This window comes from Cavia porcellus, unplaced genomic scaffold (genome assembly GCF_034190915.1).
Source record: "Cavia porcellus strain 051 isolate PalLab524CR breed Dunkin Hartley unplaced genomic scaffold, mCavPor4.1 scaffold_1, whole genome shotgun sequence".
Classification (NCBI taxonomy): domain Eukaryota; kingdom Metazoa; phylum Chordata; class Mammalia; order Rodentia; family Caviidae; genus Cavia; species Cavia porcellus.
Genome location: NW_026947484.1, coordinates 212,647,666 through 212,664,202, shown reverse-complemented (window position 1 = coordinate 212,664,202; position 16,537 = coordinate 212,647,666). Strand labels below are relative to the sequence as shown.

Here is a 16,537-nt window from a genome sequence, read left to right as displayed (position 1 = left end):
GCCCAAGTCTGTCAAAGATGGGGCATCAAGGCGAGGCTAACGATCCTGCCAGTGCTTCCTCTCGGCTTGGCTAGCACTCCCCAGCTGGGTTTGGAGACGGTGGTAGGTGGAGGAGCTGGCAGGGCTGGAGAGAGGAATCCCTTTAGGCAAAGCTTTTGAAAAGAAAGGCTGCCATGGTAACTGCTTCAAGCAAGCACATCTGTGGCTATGCGGAAAGTAGTCTTCTCAGGGTAATGTGACTCTGTTGGAAAGAGTGGGGCAGCCCCACAAGGACAGCCTGGTCCCAGAGACCTGGTCAGGAGGTGTCTGCTATCCCACTACTTTCTTAGCTCCATGCCCGCCGGGTGGTGCTTCCAAAGGAAATGAGTGGTGCTCCGGAACCAGTGTTCCGAAACCTCTGCTGCACATATCCTGGCTGCAGAGAGTCATCAAGACCTGTTTACTGGGTTATTTTTAGCAGTAAAGAATCTTGTTGTGCTCCCCAGGTCCAGTGTGCTCCCTCTCAGCAGAAAACCTCTGGCTTGGATCACTGTCCCTCCTCTCTGGGGTCCTGGGAAACAGCTAAGATGACCCCAAGATGACTTAAAGTCCCTGTTGGCACCTTGTGGGGCACCTCCTTTGGGCTCCTTGCTTTATTTTGCCTCAGGGGTCTAGTCTGTATTGTTCTGTAACCTTCTGGCTCTCCATCTCTATCATCCTCACCAGCTGTGGATTCCTTGAGGAACAGGATTGCTCTGACACTCTCAGTAGCTCGATTCTCCCCAGGACAGGACTGAATATGTAGTGAGCGAGGCGCAGAGACACATTATTCTGTGCCTGGCACAGAGCAGATACACAGCAGAAGCTTAATAGCTGTGGAGCAAATGAATGCTTCTCTCCTGCCTAGAATACTCATGAAACATCAGGGAAAGACCTGGTGTGCATAGGGAAAAGACAGCATGTCCTCAGCAAAGATGTGACCTAAGCTTCCTGGCCCTGGAGGAGGGCCTGCTTGCTGGCTCCAGGCTGGGAGTGACCAGGCCAGGCTCCTTCAGAAGCTCCCCAGAGGATAAGCAGGTGCTGTGAGAGCAAATAGTTCCACAGAAGGAAGAGGCCCTGCCCAGCCCTGCTCACCCCCTCCAGGTCTCTAGGGGCCGCCTGCTGGCTTCCTGCCCTCCCAGCCATTGTGACCTCAGTTCCAAGATGTTCTGTTGCCCTTGTGGCCCCAGAGCACCCCTGTCTCTCCTTCCCACCCAAGGCCACTGACCCACTGTGGCAGCCAGTTTCACCTCCCCCTGGAAACCAGTTGGGCATCGTTGAAACTGTTAAAAACAGGAAATTTTAAGCAGAACTATTTCCTCTGGACCTAGTTAACCCAAATACGTTGTCTTGGGATTACTCCACATTTTGAAGTCAGTATAACCACTGAGATCAAAGAAATTGAAGAGAAAATATCTTTTCCATAGTCCAAAAACCACAAGGGTGGGCTTTGATTGACTGGAGAAAGTGGTCACATCTCTGTCTGGTGTGACTCAAAAGGTGCTGAAAAATCTCGGTCGTTCCCCAAATCAGCTGTCCAAGTGGTTGATATTCCCCTGTACGGGTTCCTTGTAGGACTTGGAGCTGAGGCTGTGGTCCTGGTTCTAGGAACAACGGCATCAATCTGAGACCTTAGCAGTCAAGCACTTTCCCTGCTCTGCCTGAGATACCCTGAATCATGATGCCTGCTGGTGGGTCCCCTCCAGGGCCAGCCTCATGAGGTGCAACTTGTGGCATCTTGAAAGGCTGCATCCTTGGAAGGGACTTGGTTTTGGCTTAGTTTTAAAACAAGAGGACTTGTGTTTTCTTTACACTGGACCCTGAAAATTATATAAATCCTGGGTCCAGAAATCTTTGTTTCAGCCAGCCCTCCAGTGGCCCTGGTATACATGCTCAGCTATGTTGCCATCTTTCCTAAAACCTCTGCTCAAACTTGGATGGTGCTTGGGAGGGCTGGTGTTAACAACCTCGTCTTCATCTGTCCCACCAGCTAGTTAGTTGGTAAAGAGCAGATCCTACATCAGCAGAAACCCGAGCAGGAATTGGCTTGGGAATGGGTGTGTGCTGTAAGGCTGTTCTTACGTGGTCCTCCTCCCTCCCCTTTGTGGACTAATTGCAAGCGTGTGAGGAGGACTTTCCCTCATTGGGTTCCACCATTTTGGTAAATATAGGTTAAGGCTGCTGCTCTGTCCCGCACAACTCTTGGCTTTGAAGGCCAGCTGGTCCTGCAAGGGCTCCTTTCCCACTCCTCTGCAGAAATGGCAGCACCCAAGTACTCTTGCACATTCTCTGGTCCTGTGTCCTGAAAGACACTGATTCCAAAAGGTATCACTGAAGTCTTTTTGGGAAGAATATTACCTCATTCAGATCTACCTTGAGCTTGCATTCAAGGGCTCACAGAGAAGGGGAATTAAGTAAATTCACTTCTGTTGCAGAAAGACCTTGGTCAGCACCACACAGCATTGATGGTCACTTGCCAAGTGGCCTGTCAATCTAATTGCATCTTATGCTTCCTACAGGAGTCTCCAGTTGAAAGACTCTTTGTAGTTAAATGAATACAAGCTATTATAAGTGACAAATACTCTTGAATCCTCTTGTTCTTTAAATCAAATGAAAGATGTTTGAATTGATACTTGTGCCTAAAGGACACAAATGCTTCTAGGGATGTATAGTTTGGAGGTCGGTAAGAAAGCCAGAAGGCAGGTGGCTGAAATACAGTCTGTGTGTTGTCTGAGGAGAACCAGGGCTGGGCCTGAGCAGGTGTTTTGTCTGGGATAGAACTGCGTCTGTGTTTCACAGATAGCAGAGCTGTGCTTGATGGGCCAGGTGAATGATTTGGGGTAGTTGCTGTCACAGATACCCTGGCAACCTCTTCTGCAGCCTGACAGTCATGCAGTTGACTCCTTACTGTCATATATGCCTCACTCTCTCCAAGACATTCTGCAAGCTGTTTCTGGATTAACCTCCCCAGCGCAATGTTTTGAGACACCACTACTGTGCTCCTACTGTGAGGCTCCTACTGGACCTAACTTATCAGTTCAGTCTCTGAGACTAGAACATGGACCTGCCTTTGCAGTACTGGAAGAGGACTTGTACCACGTTTCCTGTCCAACCTGCAAAGGCCTCTCTGGTCATTTCTAGAATGAAGTCACCCTTTTTTCCTAAGTCTCCTCAAATTCCTCTCTTTGGAAGTTGTCTCTTTGGAATACTTGTCTCACCCCAAAGCAACCCCTCTCTCCTTTGGTGCACTTAACTGTCCCTAACTCTCCCTGGACACCCAGCCATGATGTCCTTGAATCTCTGCAGAACTTTGTATCTCTGTGTGTGACATCCTTCCGCCCTAGGCTTCGTGCAGTTGAGGTCAGTGAATGTGTTTTAGATGGAAGAGATGAGAGAACAAATTCACATGCATTGATCTTGTTTTAGGCATACTCGTTTCACCTTGTAACTCAAAGAGATGGAAGTTATTAGATGAGGAAACTGACGATCAGTGAGGTTATTTACCAAGTCATATCCTCCTGGGAGGCTGAGTCAGGACTAGAAACTTGTGCTTGACTCCAAAGCCTACAAATGTCTAGATGTGGCTTCCAGATTCAGTTTCTGGTCTTGTTGGCTTCCCCACCTATCTAGCCTGAGTGAGCAGCTCCCCTTTCCCCAAGCCTCATCGCTGTGAAGATTACAGAATGCTTACTGCAGTTCCTGGCAAGTAGCAGTTGCTACACATACATTCACAGCAGCTAACACTTCCGTTCCTGCTGCTACAGTGACTACTGTTCTGCCCATGGCTACTGTACCCTAAGTACTGTTTCACTACAGCCACCCTGTCCTCAAGCCCATTGGGCTGTGCAGTGTGGCGGTGCCTGCCTAGTGCCTGCTGCAGAGGTATGTGGCAAACACTGAGGTGGCTGGCAGTGTGCTTTGTTCTAGGCCCTGAGTGACCTCTCTCCCACCGATCATGTCTGTTTTAACACCAAATCCACTCAAGCTTCCCAACCCTCTGTCTTTCCAGTTTGCTCTGAGAATGAATCTGAAGTGGAGGCTGACCAGCAGATGGATAACTTGTACCTGAAGGCTTTGGAAGGTTTCATTGCTGTGGTGACCCAAGATGGTGACATGATCTTTCTGTCAGAGAACATCAGCAAGTTCATGGGACTCACCCAGGTGACACTCTTCTCCACCTCTTCCAGAAGGGGAAAGTGTTTCCACTGTGGGATAGAAATTGGTTAAGGGTACTCATGACAATCCCTTTGGACTTCTCCCTGCCTGTGCCCACTCTGACCCTCACTGTGCCAGGCCGTAAGCCTCAGGATCACATACCCATGTGGGTTTGCCCACTGCTGATGGCTGCCTGGTAGGTAGCTCTCTGCTGGCCAGGTTAACAGAATATCCCTTATTAGAAATCAAGTACCTGTCATATCAGTCCTGGTCATAAGCACTGTCCTGAGGCTGTGGGAAGGATGGTCTGATGCAGTCCCCTCCTAGTGTCTGAGTCTGGGTATATCAAGTTCCTCAGTTCGGTGTTAAGAATTACAGTGCCAAACTTTGCTTTTGAAACAGGTAGAGCTAACAGGACACAGTATCTTTGACTTCACTCATCCCTGCGATCATGAGGAGATCCGTGAGAACTTGACTCTCAAAAATGGTAAAATGTCATCATGTGTTTGCTTCCTTCTCATCCCACCCAGGGGACATCTGCCTTCCCTTTGTCTCCAAGCATGGGAGAAGTGGGTCATGTCCATGGTAAAGCCGGGAAAAGCTGCCAGCCACGGAGGTGGGCTGGCACCGTGTGGTGTGCAGCTTGGGAGATGAGGTTGTGGGCTGGGAGGGACCCAGTACTCAGAAAGCTCTCCTGCTGGCCCCATGTGTGGTGTGAGCTCACTACTGGGCACTCCCTCAAGGTAGGACCCTGACTCTAGCAAGATCGCCACGTGACAGTCAAGCATCTCTCAACGATGTCACTCAACCCAAAACTCTCATCTGGGCCCAAGTGCTCAGAGAGTATTACAGTTTCCATGGCCGTGTAGCCTAACAAACTATCCAAAACGCAGGGAGCAGTAATTTGTGTGCTTTTTCTCAGGTTTGTGTGGGTTCTGCTGAAGCCCAGCAGGGGCAGCAGCAGCCACTTTGTGCAGAGACTGCACCAAGCTAGGATGGCTAAGATGGTTCAGTCACATAGGAGACAGGCATTTGGTAGTGGGGTGCCTGCATCTCTCCCTCATTCCACTGTATCTCAGAGCCTCTCCCTCTCTACTAAGAGTCTCCAACTTGCAGAAGTGCAAATGCAGAACCTGCCAGGAGGGCAGAGTCCTGAACTGTTCTGTTGTGCTGGTTAGGGCAGTGATGGGCTGGCCCCTATGTGTGACCGTGAGTATCAGAAGGCACAATTCTCTGAGGCCACCACTGGATCTACCATAGGATAACATGGCACAAATCTAGGATTCTGGTGATGAGACATAGGACAAGGAGGTTTTGATGAAGATGCTGGTGGATGTGGGGCTGTGCACAGGTGAAAGGCACAGCCTTTGCAGTGACAGTGAAGCTTCATGTTTATAACTAGGGACATCCAAGCAAAGGCATGGATGAGGGTACCATCAAGAGGACCAAAGCTTTAGGCAGCAGTGTGGCTCAGCAACCACCTGGACCCTTCCTGAACCTGAGAGTCTGTCATCACCTGAGCAGACTCTGCCCACATCTAGATGCCCTCTTTAGTATCTCTCGCCTGCATGAATGGAGCGTGTTCTTGTCCAGCTTGAGAAACAGAGTCAGCGGTACCAAGCCTGCTGCTGCACATGCCACAAAGGCTCCCCTCCACCCTTGTTTCTGACGGCCTGTGGCCCTCATTTGGGCCTGCAAAGCTTTGCAGAATGACAACTCTCCCCTTCCACCACGTGACTGACCTGTCCCCCAGGCCCTCTGCTCTAAAGTCCTTGGCCACCTGATTCCTGAGCACACTAGCAGAGGAGCATTCCATGGCTCCGGAAGGTTTTGGGAGTCAGCTGTGTAGCGTGTTGGGTCAGGGTGAAGGACTTCCTAAAGCAGAGAGTCCTTGTTTTTCTATTTCAGAAACCCAGCCCTCTAATTTCTTGTACTCAATTTAACTAGAATCTCAGTCTGACTCTTGTGACCTGAATGAATCACTTCTGACTTACTTGGAGTCTTTCTTTTCAAACTGGTAGCAGTGAACTAGGCAAAGTCTAGGAACTTCCAATGCTCAAGTGCCATGACTCACAGCAGTGGCCTCTCCTTATTGGAGTAGAACTTTAAATGTCTTGGTACACATTTGGGGATTTGGGATCCGTCAAATTCACTGAATCATCAAATCCTCACTCAAAGTGCCAGCCTGTGGGTGGATTCATGATCCAGAAGCAGAGTTAGTGTGAGCTCTTAGAGGAAAACAGGGCCATGACACAGATTGTGGAAGGCTTTGAAGGCCATGTAGAAGCCTGGAATTTTTTTGTTTTGTTTTGTTTTGTACCAGGACTCAAACTCAGGACCTTGTGCTTGCCAGGAACACGCTTATGCCATTGAACTATATCCCTGTCTGAGGCCTGAAATTTTATAGAGAGTTACCCAAGATTTTTGAGCAGGAATAGGGTATTATTCTTGGAGCTATATTTAGAAAGCACAATCAGATATCAGATTAAGGAGAACCTGAATGTTTGCTAGTTAGGAATCCATAATAACAATCCAAGAGAACAGCATAAATGAGTTCCTCTAAATTCCTCAATCCTAACTCCTGGTGATGGGGCCTAGCCCCAAGAAACAGGCATATTTCATTATATATGAAAATTATAAATTAAAAAAAGCAAAACTAATTTAAGTATAGGAGAGATTCTTTTATCATAGGGAGGAATATTCTCTTAATGACAATGAAAACCTCCCCTTAGACTGTCATGCACTGGAGTTCCCTGAAGGTGATTCAGTTTGGTTCAAGAGTACCACCATTGCTTTGTCGTATAACTCTTCAGGAGTGTGTCAGAAATCAAGCTCTTCTGGAGGTTTAGGTGCAGGGGCTGGTGACTTTGGAGGGAGCAGTGTAGATGCTGGAAGCAATGGATAAGGGGCCATGAATCGGGCCAGTGGTGGGAAGCCATTGTGAGCCCACAGGCTGGATGGAGTTCAGTGTTCACACCAGGCCAGCCTTCAGGTCCCAGCTACACAGACTACTGGGAGATGAAAAAATAAGCCATCCTGAGAAACTGCAGCTGGACCTCTCTTGTGCCATTATGTATAAAACTAATTCAGCTTGTCCGGTTCCCATCCCACCCTGCTTCCCACCAGGCTCTGGTTTTGGAAAGAAAGGCAAAGAAATATCCACAGAACGGGACTTCTTCATGAGGATGAAGTGCACAGTCACCAACAGAGGCCGGACTGTCAACCTTAAGTCAGCCACCTGGAAGGTAGGCTAAAGCCAGGCCTGGTGAGAGTCCCAGGCTGAGCTGACCAAAAGCCTCGCCCCACTCCCAGCACCCTGCGCCCTACATCTGGCCTCTGCTGACCTCTGCTCTTGGCCACCAGGTCTTGCACTGCACCGGCCAGGTGAAAGTCTACAACAGCTGTGCTCCCCACAGCAGCCTCTGTAGCTACAAGGAGCCTCTGCTGTCCTGCCTCATCATCATGTGTGAGCCGATCCAGCACCCTTCCCACATGGACATCCCCCTTGACAGCAAGACCTTCCTGAGCCGCCACAGCATGGACATGAAGTTCACCTACTGTGATGACAGGTAAGGGCCAGCCAGGTGCAGTGTGCATCCTGTGGGCTGGGGAGGGGCTGGGGATCTCTGCATGTGCTCAGGCCTGTAATTAAGGGGAGGAATAGATACGAGAGTAGGGTATTGCTGGGCGCAAGTCCGAGGGCCCTTGTCCTGTTTTCCTCCATCAGTAGACCTCAGAAGCTTCCAGTACCATGTTTGGTGATCTCCCCCGATGCAGCCTCAGGGTCCGTCTGCAGAGCTGTCCTGGTGTGTGACTGACATTGTGGAGCAGACCTAGTGCTTCAGGCTCCTGAGGGTATTTCCAGGGCAGTCAGAGAGCACCAGATTCAGGCCTAGAAATGAACCCATGGCTGGCTGGCTTCTCCTCATCCATATCCACGACTGCCAGAGCTTCTCTCCCAGCTGCCACCCCTCCTGTGTTTAGCTGGGAATATTCCAGCCACTGTCTGGCCTACTTTTGAAGGCTTGCGGATGAACAGAGCTAGGCCAAACTCTAACTCCCACAGCCAGGCACTGGACTTCACTGAGGGGACACAGTAGTTCCCTCACAGCTCTCACTCTTACCTACTGTGGTTAAAGTTGCTGAGAGAACACTTAAGTCTGCACGGGGAAGACATGTGTGCTCCGGTTTCTAGCTGAAGTTGTAGGTGGTGACACGGTGATGAGACTGGGGTTGTCATGAGCGAGGAGGAGGCCACGCCACTGCTTCTCAGTCTGGCATCTCTGCTCTGAGACCGCGGGGCCTGACGGTCAGGAGGTGGAGGCGACAGGGAGAATAGATGTGAAGGCCACTGTGCCCTATTGTCTGGGGCTCTGCACCTGTGTGTGCCCTTCAGGGAGGATCTCAGCCAGTCTGACCTCTGCATTTTCCAAAATCCAGAGTTACCTTTATATTACCCCAAACTCTGCCACTCCTCTCCAACATGGAGATACTTTTCCAGCCTGTTCCTCAGGGTCTCTGTAAGGTGAGGTCGCGGCTGGAAAGTACCTACAGGAAGATGCATGGGAGGCTTCCTGCTGCTGCTTCAGTCAGTTCTTGGCCTTCCCAAAGCACATTCTCCCCAATAAGCTCAGGGAGCCCAGCTTACTTCTGGAGGTCTGGGCCCAGCACAGCGGGGAAAGATCACGAGCAAGAAACTGCCTTGTCTTCCCCACTAGTGGGAAACCACCAGACCCAGAAAGGGAGGCCCCTCCAAGCTTGGCAAGGCCACCCCTCTACCCTGGCCTTCTGTCATCACTGGATGGCGCAGGGCATCTGGTTTCCTCACAGTGCAATCCCACTGCCCGGGTTAGGCTCGGTCTCCTCTAACGCTAAACTTACCTCGTTAATTGTTGGTTTTTGGCCCCTTCTTGGAATTGGCCACCATTTGTGGTACAACGTTAGAAGTTTTATAAGCGCATCCTTGGGGTGTCCCAGTCCCCAAGTTCTCACCATGGTAGGGCCAGGACTTGAGCCTGGGGGAGGTGGTGAGTAGTAAAATGAGGGAAAATGTGCCCCAACTTCATAGGGCGGAAAAGTCCCTTCTGGAAGCTTCGGTCCTAGAACTTTGCCGCAGTTGGCCTTTGTGGCAGGTGTGCAGTTGTTAGTGTTGCATCTTGGGCTGCTGTGATGATGATGGACTGGAGAGAAAGAACACTCAGAAGGCAGGCAGCAGGGCAGTCTCTTCTGGCCGAGGTCACGTACATATATGCACCGTGGCATTCAGGTGCACATTCTGGGCAGAACACAGTGCTGTGATGTGCACCCCCTCAATGGTCTGAGGTGACGGGAATCCCACTGCACAGCCCACATGACTCTGGCTTTAGGGTGAACTGGTGCCCAGGGTGCCTCAGTTCTGCCACTTGGGAACAGCTGAGGGCACAAGGATGATCCTGCCATTCCAGAAAAGAGCTTGCCATCCCTAGATAATAGCAAAAAAGAGGATTTTGTTCTTGTTAGAGTGAAAAAACCCTGGAAATTTAATTCTGTGTTAGTTCTTTATTCATTATCTTGATTTGAATGAGTTTCAGGTACTTTTCTGAGAGTGTTAACTTCTGGGTAGAGGGAGAGAGGGAATAAAAACTGATATTTGGGTGTCTGAAAGTAGTTACAGAAGAAATGTACACAATCCGGGCTGTGTGCTGACTTCTCCGTGTGTCAGAACCAGCAGGCGGGGACCTGGGCTTACAGGAACCTGTGATCGCAGGCTCTGTGACTCACAGCCTGGGGGAGGCACCGCTTCTGAGCTGGGTGGGACATCCTGCGTTTGCAGCTGAATCTCACCTTTCAGGGAACCAGATGACATGGCCCCATCCTGAGTTCAGGGAGGCTGGGGCAGCGCATGCAGAGGAGGTAAACACAGAGAATGCTGTGCGACACACAGGTTGTGTTTAACCGATTAGCAGATTAGTTAACAAGGGCACCGACATAGCTTAGGCAGTTTATGAAGCGACTATTTTAAGTCTTTAATCCGTAAGTGTTGTTTCTCAGTTACTTTGATGAGGACTTGAATTTTTTTCCCTTTGGTAGCTTGTTTTGTTTTCACTCTTTGTTCTGGGGTGAGAGAACACACACACACACACACACACACACACGCACACACACACACGTTGTCCTTACACACACACACACACACACACACACACACACGCACACACACACACACACGTTGTCCTTAATAATTCTCCGAGATAAATGCTTCAAAACCCAGTATCTACAAATGACAGCGCATGGGGAGGGGCGGGGGGAGTAGGGCTCCCACTTTAATCAGCAAATTCACTGGATTTGATGACAGCTTACATGGGAAGGGGCTGTGGTTTCCCACAAAGGGAGCTGCTTCCCCATTTAAAAAGCTAGAAAGAATCTGAAGAAAGTGATTTCAAATCCACAGACCCGCTTTTGAGGTACTTTGATACTTAGTTATATTGAGACCACAGAGAGCAAAAAAGGAAGTTCTGGGCTGGCACTGGAGCTGTCATGAGCCTATGTGAGACCATGAAGAAAGAAAAGAGTCACAGAGAGAAAGAGAAGAGAGAGGGGGAGAGGGGCAGAAAGAAGCCAGGAAAAAACCCTGGGGCCTTGCTGGACTCTCAGGTTCCTGCCATCGGCTGAACCTGCAAGAGCCCATTCGGAGTATCTGAAACCGAATAAAGCCATGCAGATGACTCAGAATACACTTGTCCTTCCCTTTAAAAAGGGCCAGAGTAGCTGAGAAGATAATGAGATTCATTATAACGCCCATTCTCGTTGACTTCTATCTACTTTTGAAGACCTACAATATCTCCAATGTTTTGGTTTTGTCGGTTTTATCCTTTACGGTTTTGTTCAATAGTATTACAACTAATGATATAGGCAATTCTATTAGAAATAGCGGGAGGCATTAGGGTAACCATTGTTGATCACCTTGTATTATGTTTTTATATTATCTATTATATCCACCCTTTTGACTTGACCGATTCTGTTCTGTTATGTCACATTTGGTTTTACTCTCTTCCAAAAAAGCAATAAGAACAGTGGGAGCAATGAAACCCAAAATGTGTAATAGTCACTGTACAAAAGAGAGGAAAAGAAAATGCTCTAAACTATATAACTGCATGTATATTTAAATGTATAAGACAGAAAATGATATCACAGAGTTCTAATGGATCATTGAACAGAACTGTTTGCAGTATCATTGCTGGAATGTCCACTCTACAAACTTTAATTCTGTGACTTGAACAATTATTTCTAAGATGGCAATATGTAATCTATTAACTAGTGATTTCCTACTGCGCATTTTTTTTCTTCTGTAAATCTGTATAACTTGTACCCTTCACTGTTTTTTTTTCTTTTCTTTTCTCCTTAAATAAAAATTAAAAAAAAAAATAAATAAAAATAAAAAGGGCCAGAGTAGCATATGGAGTCCTATGTGAATAATTTTGATAGTTTAGTTCTAATAAAAATTTAAAACATCTGAAGCATGTCACATTTAGGTCTACAGGTGGAATATCTCTAATTAGGACCAAATTAGGACCAAAAGCTTCCAATTTGGGGGTGTTTTGTTTTGTTTTGTTTTGACTTGATTTGGGTATATTTGCATAGATTTTACTGGGTAAGTACCCTCTACTCTGAAAACTAAAGATATGAAGTGCTCAGAAATCTGAAATTTTTTAACATCATGTTGGATTTCAGCTTTTTGCGTTAAAAGTGCTCCCTTAGCCTGCTGACTCTCAGCATAGCTGGATCAAAGAAATGACTGTTGTAGTTATCAGTGTGATTGATGATCTCCACTTATAATTCAGACATAAGTGTGACATTGCTTCCTGAAATGCTGAGCAACCCACTCAGGAATTCTTATTTATCGAACATTTGCTATATATCTAGCCCTGTGTGAGAGACTCAAAAAGTGAAAAAATGATTTCTGATCTACAAGAGTATAGCGTTTAAGATACAAACAACTTAATGAAACTACAGTGAATGGTACAAAATAGATCATCTCATTCACCCAAAGAGGAAGACAAAAGTTGCTCACAAGTAGCTTAACTTTAAAAAAAAAAAAAAAAAAAAAAAAATGCAGTGGCTCTTACCAGACATGGTGGCACACCTGTAATCCTCGCACTCTGGAGGCTGAGCTAGGAGGATCTCCATGAGTTTGGGGCCAGCCTAGGGTACATAACGAATTTAAGGCCAATCTAGAATACATAGCACAACCCACCCAAAGAAAGAAAAATTAAAAGCAGTGTGGATCCTAAATTCATGTGAAGGTGCCATCTGGTGGTGAGAGAGAGCAACTGAAGGACGCTCAGCCATCAGGAGACTGAAGCAGTCTAAACTCATCGCTGCGATTTTGTGAGTTCTGTGAGTCTTCCTGTATTTTAGAAATAAATTATGAAATCAAATAATGTGTAAAGGATCAGTAAATAGGTATCAAAATTAGAGGGAAAAGTGTCAGGTTAATAATGAGGGTCATTTGATCTTCACAGAGTAAAGAATTTGAGGGCAATCCTATTTTATAAATGGATTATAGCAACACAGTATGTAACTAAATCAAGAGTAACTATTTAATAAGTTACGGTGACTAGGTTCCAACTTCTGTTGGAAAGACTTCAAATTTACAATGATTCATTTTATATGAACACATTAGGAATAGTAAAGATGATTAAGTAAGGGAAGAGTTGCGGATGATCGATAATATCAAAGAAAATTGTAAAGGGCCGTGCATTGTGAAACACACGCTCAAAGGTGCTTTGAAGTCTGAAAATAAAATAGACTTTGAGCAAATTAATAGTAGAAGGTTATGTTTAATAGGAAATAAAGGAATATAGTTAAGAGATTATTTTTGTTACATTTAAAGAGTGGATGCCATCCTAAGCTCAAAGGAATCTTAAAACTTCTAAATATATCAAAATAAAGTAGATGAACATATTATGTGTATTGTAGTTTTAAATACAGTGTATTCTAAATATTTTTTACAGATCTATTCGTTAGTCTTTCCCTGCCCATTGTGAGTCGGAGAGCATTGTGTGTGTCTTTAGATCCCTGAGAATTCCATGCACATCTGCATTTGTGCAACTGCGAGTGTGTAAGGAGTGCTTATGTATTATTACCCTGTTTCATCTAGACAGCTCAGAGTACTCCCCGGAAGCGGAACTCTATAAATTCTCTTTGGGATTTGTTTCAAAGTTTAATAGACCATACAAGTCAAAAGCCATTTTTTCTGCATGATCAGCTTCTTGTTTGTTACAGCTCAAGATGAATTTCTTCTTATTGCTTGTAGGTTTTTGGGAAATGGAAGATAGTGGTGGCATTTGGTGGCACTCAGGGTAGGACTGAGCCAGGGCTACCTTCCTGCATGTATACCCTCCTTTCTAACTACAGAACCAGCTGTGCAGATCCCAGCTAGCCATATGATATTGGAGGAAAAAGTAAGGCTTAAGGACTATTGCTTACAGTGGACAAAATCTGGATAAAGATATATTAAATCGGCACTGGAATCTGAGTTAGTGAATAATTTAGAGATCCATAAGGAAATTGGCTTCAAAGCATGAATGGAAACCAAGACATAAGCTCAGGGTTGCCAGAAGGCAGGAGGAAAGAGCAGGCTTACTAATATAAGTATTTATTGGCAAATTCATTCTTTGAAAAATAGGAGGCTATGAAGTGCTTAAAACTTTTGTCCTCTTAAATAAACTTTTTCTAGCTATCTTGTTCACATGATTAATTTCCTTAGCAAAGCCTTTGCTCATGTAGAGAACCAAGATAAAAACTGCCACCGGGCCCTGCTTGTACCCAGGCAGTGGTATCTGAAGCCACAGGGCTTAGGCCCAGGCTGTGGTGGCACAGAGTGGGAGGAATTCACGCCACCTGGGCCTGTAGCAGGATCTCTTCTGCATCTTGAATTGGTAGCAGGGAGAGGAGAATTCCCTTCCTGGCCCTTGGCTGCAGGTAAAACATTTTGAATAGATCACCTGGATGTTTTGAAGGATAAAGAACAAAGCAGAGACACAGTGAACCATGCAGTCCACCTTGAAGGGCTTTCACAACTCTGAATTCCAAAGCCTGGGGGTTGGCCTACACGTTTACTTGGCATGACACTGATTTCAGAATCACACAGCCCTTTTCTATTCTGTATTTTGTATTTTCTCTTTTCTTTCCTGTTTCACTGTTTTTTTGTTTGTTGTTGGGGGCGGGGGGTGTTATGGTCAGGGATCGAACTCAGAACCTTGTGCCTGCCAGGCAGGTGCTTTGCCACTGAGCTAAATCCCCAGCCTGTGTTTCACCTTCCTGTGACTGCCCAACTTTGGCTCCATCTCTCTTTACTTCATGTTTGGTGTTTTTCAGAGTATTTTGTGTCTCTTGAAAATCCAGGGCATGAAATCCTTTTACATTTCTTCCCCCTCTTAGAACAACCCTATTGAGTTGACTTTTAAATTTGTGGGTGACCCTAAACTGATATTTCCAGTAAGCCAAAGGGCCTTAATTGGGAAGAAAAAAAAATAACGTTTCCCTGCCCTGATGAGAGAGCAGATGAGTCCGTTATCAAGGAGCTCCAGGAAGTGACCGGACCAGCCCGCGTGTGCTGCGATAGTCGGGCCTATAAACAAAATGGTTCGTTCACCTCCCCGCCGGCGTCTGTGTGCCTACACAGGGAGGCAAATGACCCTTAGCCTGAAGTTGTGGTTTCCTGGCTTTGTGAAGCTTGACAACTCAAATGTTCTCCAGTGGTGATTGGGGAATGGGTATTTCCCAGGTTTTATAGTAGTCTGTTTAAGGAATGAAGAAAGACATTAAATATTTATTTTAGTTGACAAGATAAATGAAAACAGCTTCTGGGAAGATAAGTGGCAATCCTGAAATCTGGGTTTGTTTGTCCACTTCCAAAACATACCCACTGTGTGCCCTTGAGTGGGTGATATGTTAATTAGATTAAAAATCATCTTATTGTGAGGCTGCTTATAATATTTACTTTGAACATTTTGATTTAAAGATCCTAATCTTGAAAGGAAATGTAATGCCTTCAGGAAATAGGATCCTATCTTTCCTAGAATGCCCTGTAGACTGTTTCCTCTTTGAGAAAATTCTGGATCTGGCTAGAAACAGTTCAGCAGTTCATCTGGCAAATCAGTGAGCCTATAAATGGCCAGCCTGGTATTAGCAGGACCACCAGGTACAGTTCTGACCCCAGGCTAAGTTGGAAATGCATCTGATCCAAAAGAACAGCTATTTTGAGCTGGCCACAATGGTACACTCCTGTCATCTCAGCTACTTGGGATGCTAAGACAGGAGGATTGCATTTGAGGCCAGCCCCAGCAATTTAACAAGACTCTGTCAAAATGAAATCTTAAAAGACCTAAAGATGTGTCGATGTCACTCCCGGCCGGCAGGAAGGACACACGACAAAGTCTGGCAGTGGACAACCTTTTCTTTTATTTTTCTTCTCCGTACAGCCTGCCCTGGGATCGCTCCCAGCCGAAGCCTCCTTTGGTCCGCTCCCCGCGGCTCCTTCTGGGCTTCTATTTCCGGGCTTCTTCTTCCCCCCCAGGGGTGGCACCAGTATATATACGGATACAGTGTCCAATCATGTTAAAGTAAGCAAGGCAAGCTGATTGGCTAACATCATCAGTTGCCAGGCAGACTATATTGTTGAGCGGGTTGCTTACGCGGTAAGCAGGAAACTAACGTGCTCGATGGGAGGGGTAATCTACCTCAGGCTTTACTCTTTACTACAGGCCTCACGTCCGCCAAGTGAGGCGACTGGGCTCGGGGCTGCGGCTCCCAACATCTCCCCCTTTTTTATTTTTTATGAATGTGCGCATCGTAGCCCTTCCTGGACTGGGTGCAGAGGCTTATGCCCTATGCGTAGGCCCACCGTAGGTCCTTGGCTTAGACCCTGGTCGGCCGTCCCATGGTCTGCCAAGGCCCTGAGGCCCTCGTCCTTTTTTTAGGGCCAGGCACAAACTGGACGGAACCTGGATGCACACAAGCTTGTACTCATTTCCTCTCCGTAAAGAAATCCCCTCGGAGAGAAATTTAGACCTGGGCAGCATCTAACAGTCCAGCGGCTTACGTGCAGGATGGGGTAGGGCCTGGCTTAGGTTGAGTCGCACCGGGGGAGTACGCTCTTACCCGTCATTGACTCTCCTACCCAGCTATGTCATAATTTTTTTTTTAGAGGAGGAGTGTGGGAAGCTCACCGTCCCTAGACTCGGTCGTAGGCTAGGCGAGCGAGCCATGCATATGCCTGAGGATCTTCTTGTCCATTTTGGGCTACCGCTATTTCTATTCATCCTGTTGGTTGGTCTGTGATGGATCTCCGGTAGGGCAGGTCTGATCTTCAGTCGAGGGC

At 46.9% G+C, this 16,537-nt stretch overlaps 1 protein-coding gene across 1 annotated transcript in view; it reads left to right on the top strand.

Moving 5' to 3' along the window:
• Nucleotides 1-16,537, top strand: part of Epas1 (endothelial PAS domain protein 1) — an 85,760-nt gene that overhangs the window by 47,334 nt on the left and 21,889 nt on the right. The window contains exons 3-6 of the mRNA XM_063229097.1: nucleotides 4,028-4,179; nucleotides 4,576-4,660; nucleotides 7,300-7,418; nucleotides 7,537-7,742. Of these exons, the coding sequence (XP_063085167.1) occupies nucleotides 4,028-4,179; nucleotides 4,576-4,660; nucleotides 7,300-7,418; nucleotides 7,537-7,742 (562 nt within the window). The remainder of the gene's footprint in view (nucleotides 1-4,027; nucleotides 4,180-4,575; nucleotides 4,661-7,299; nucleotides 7,419-7,536; nucleotides 7,743-16,537) is intronic.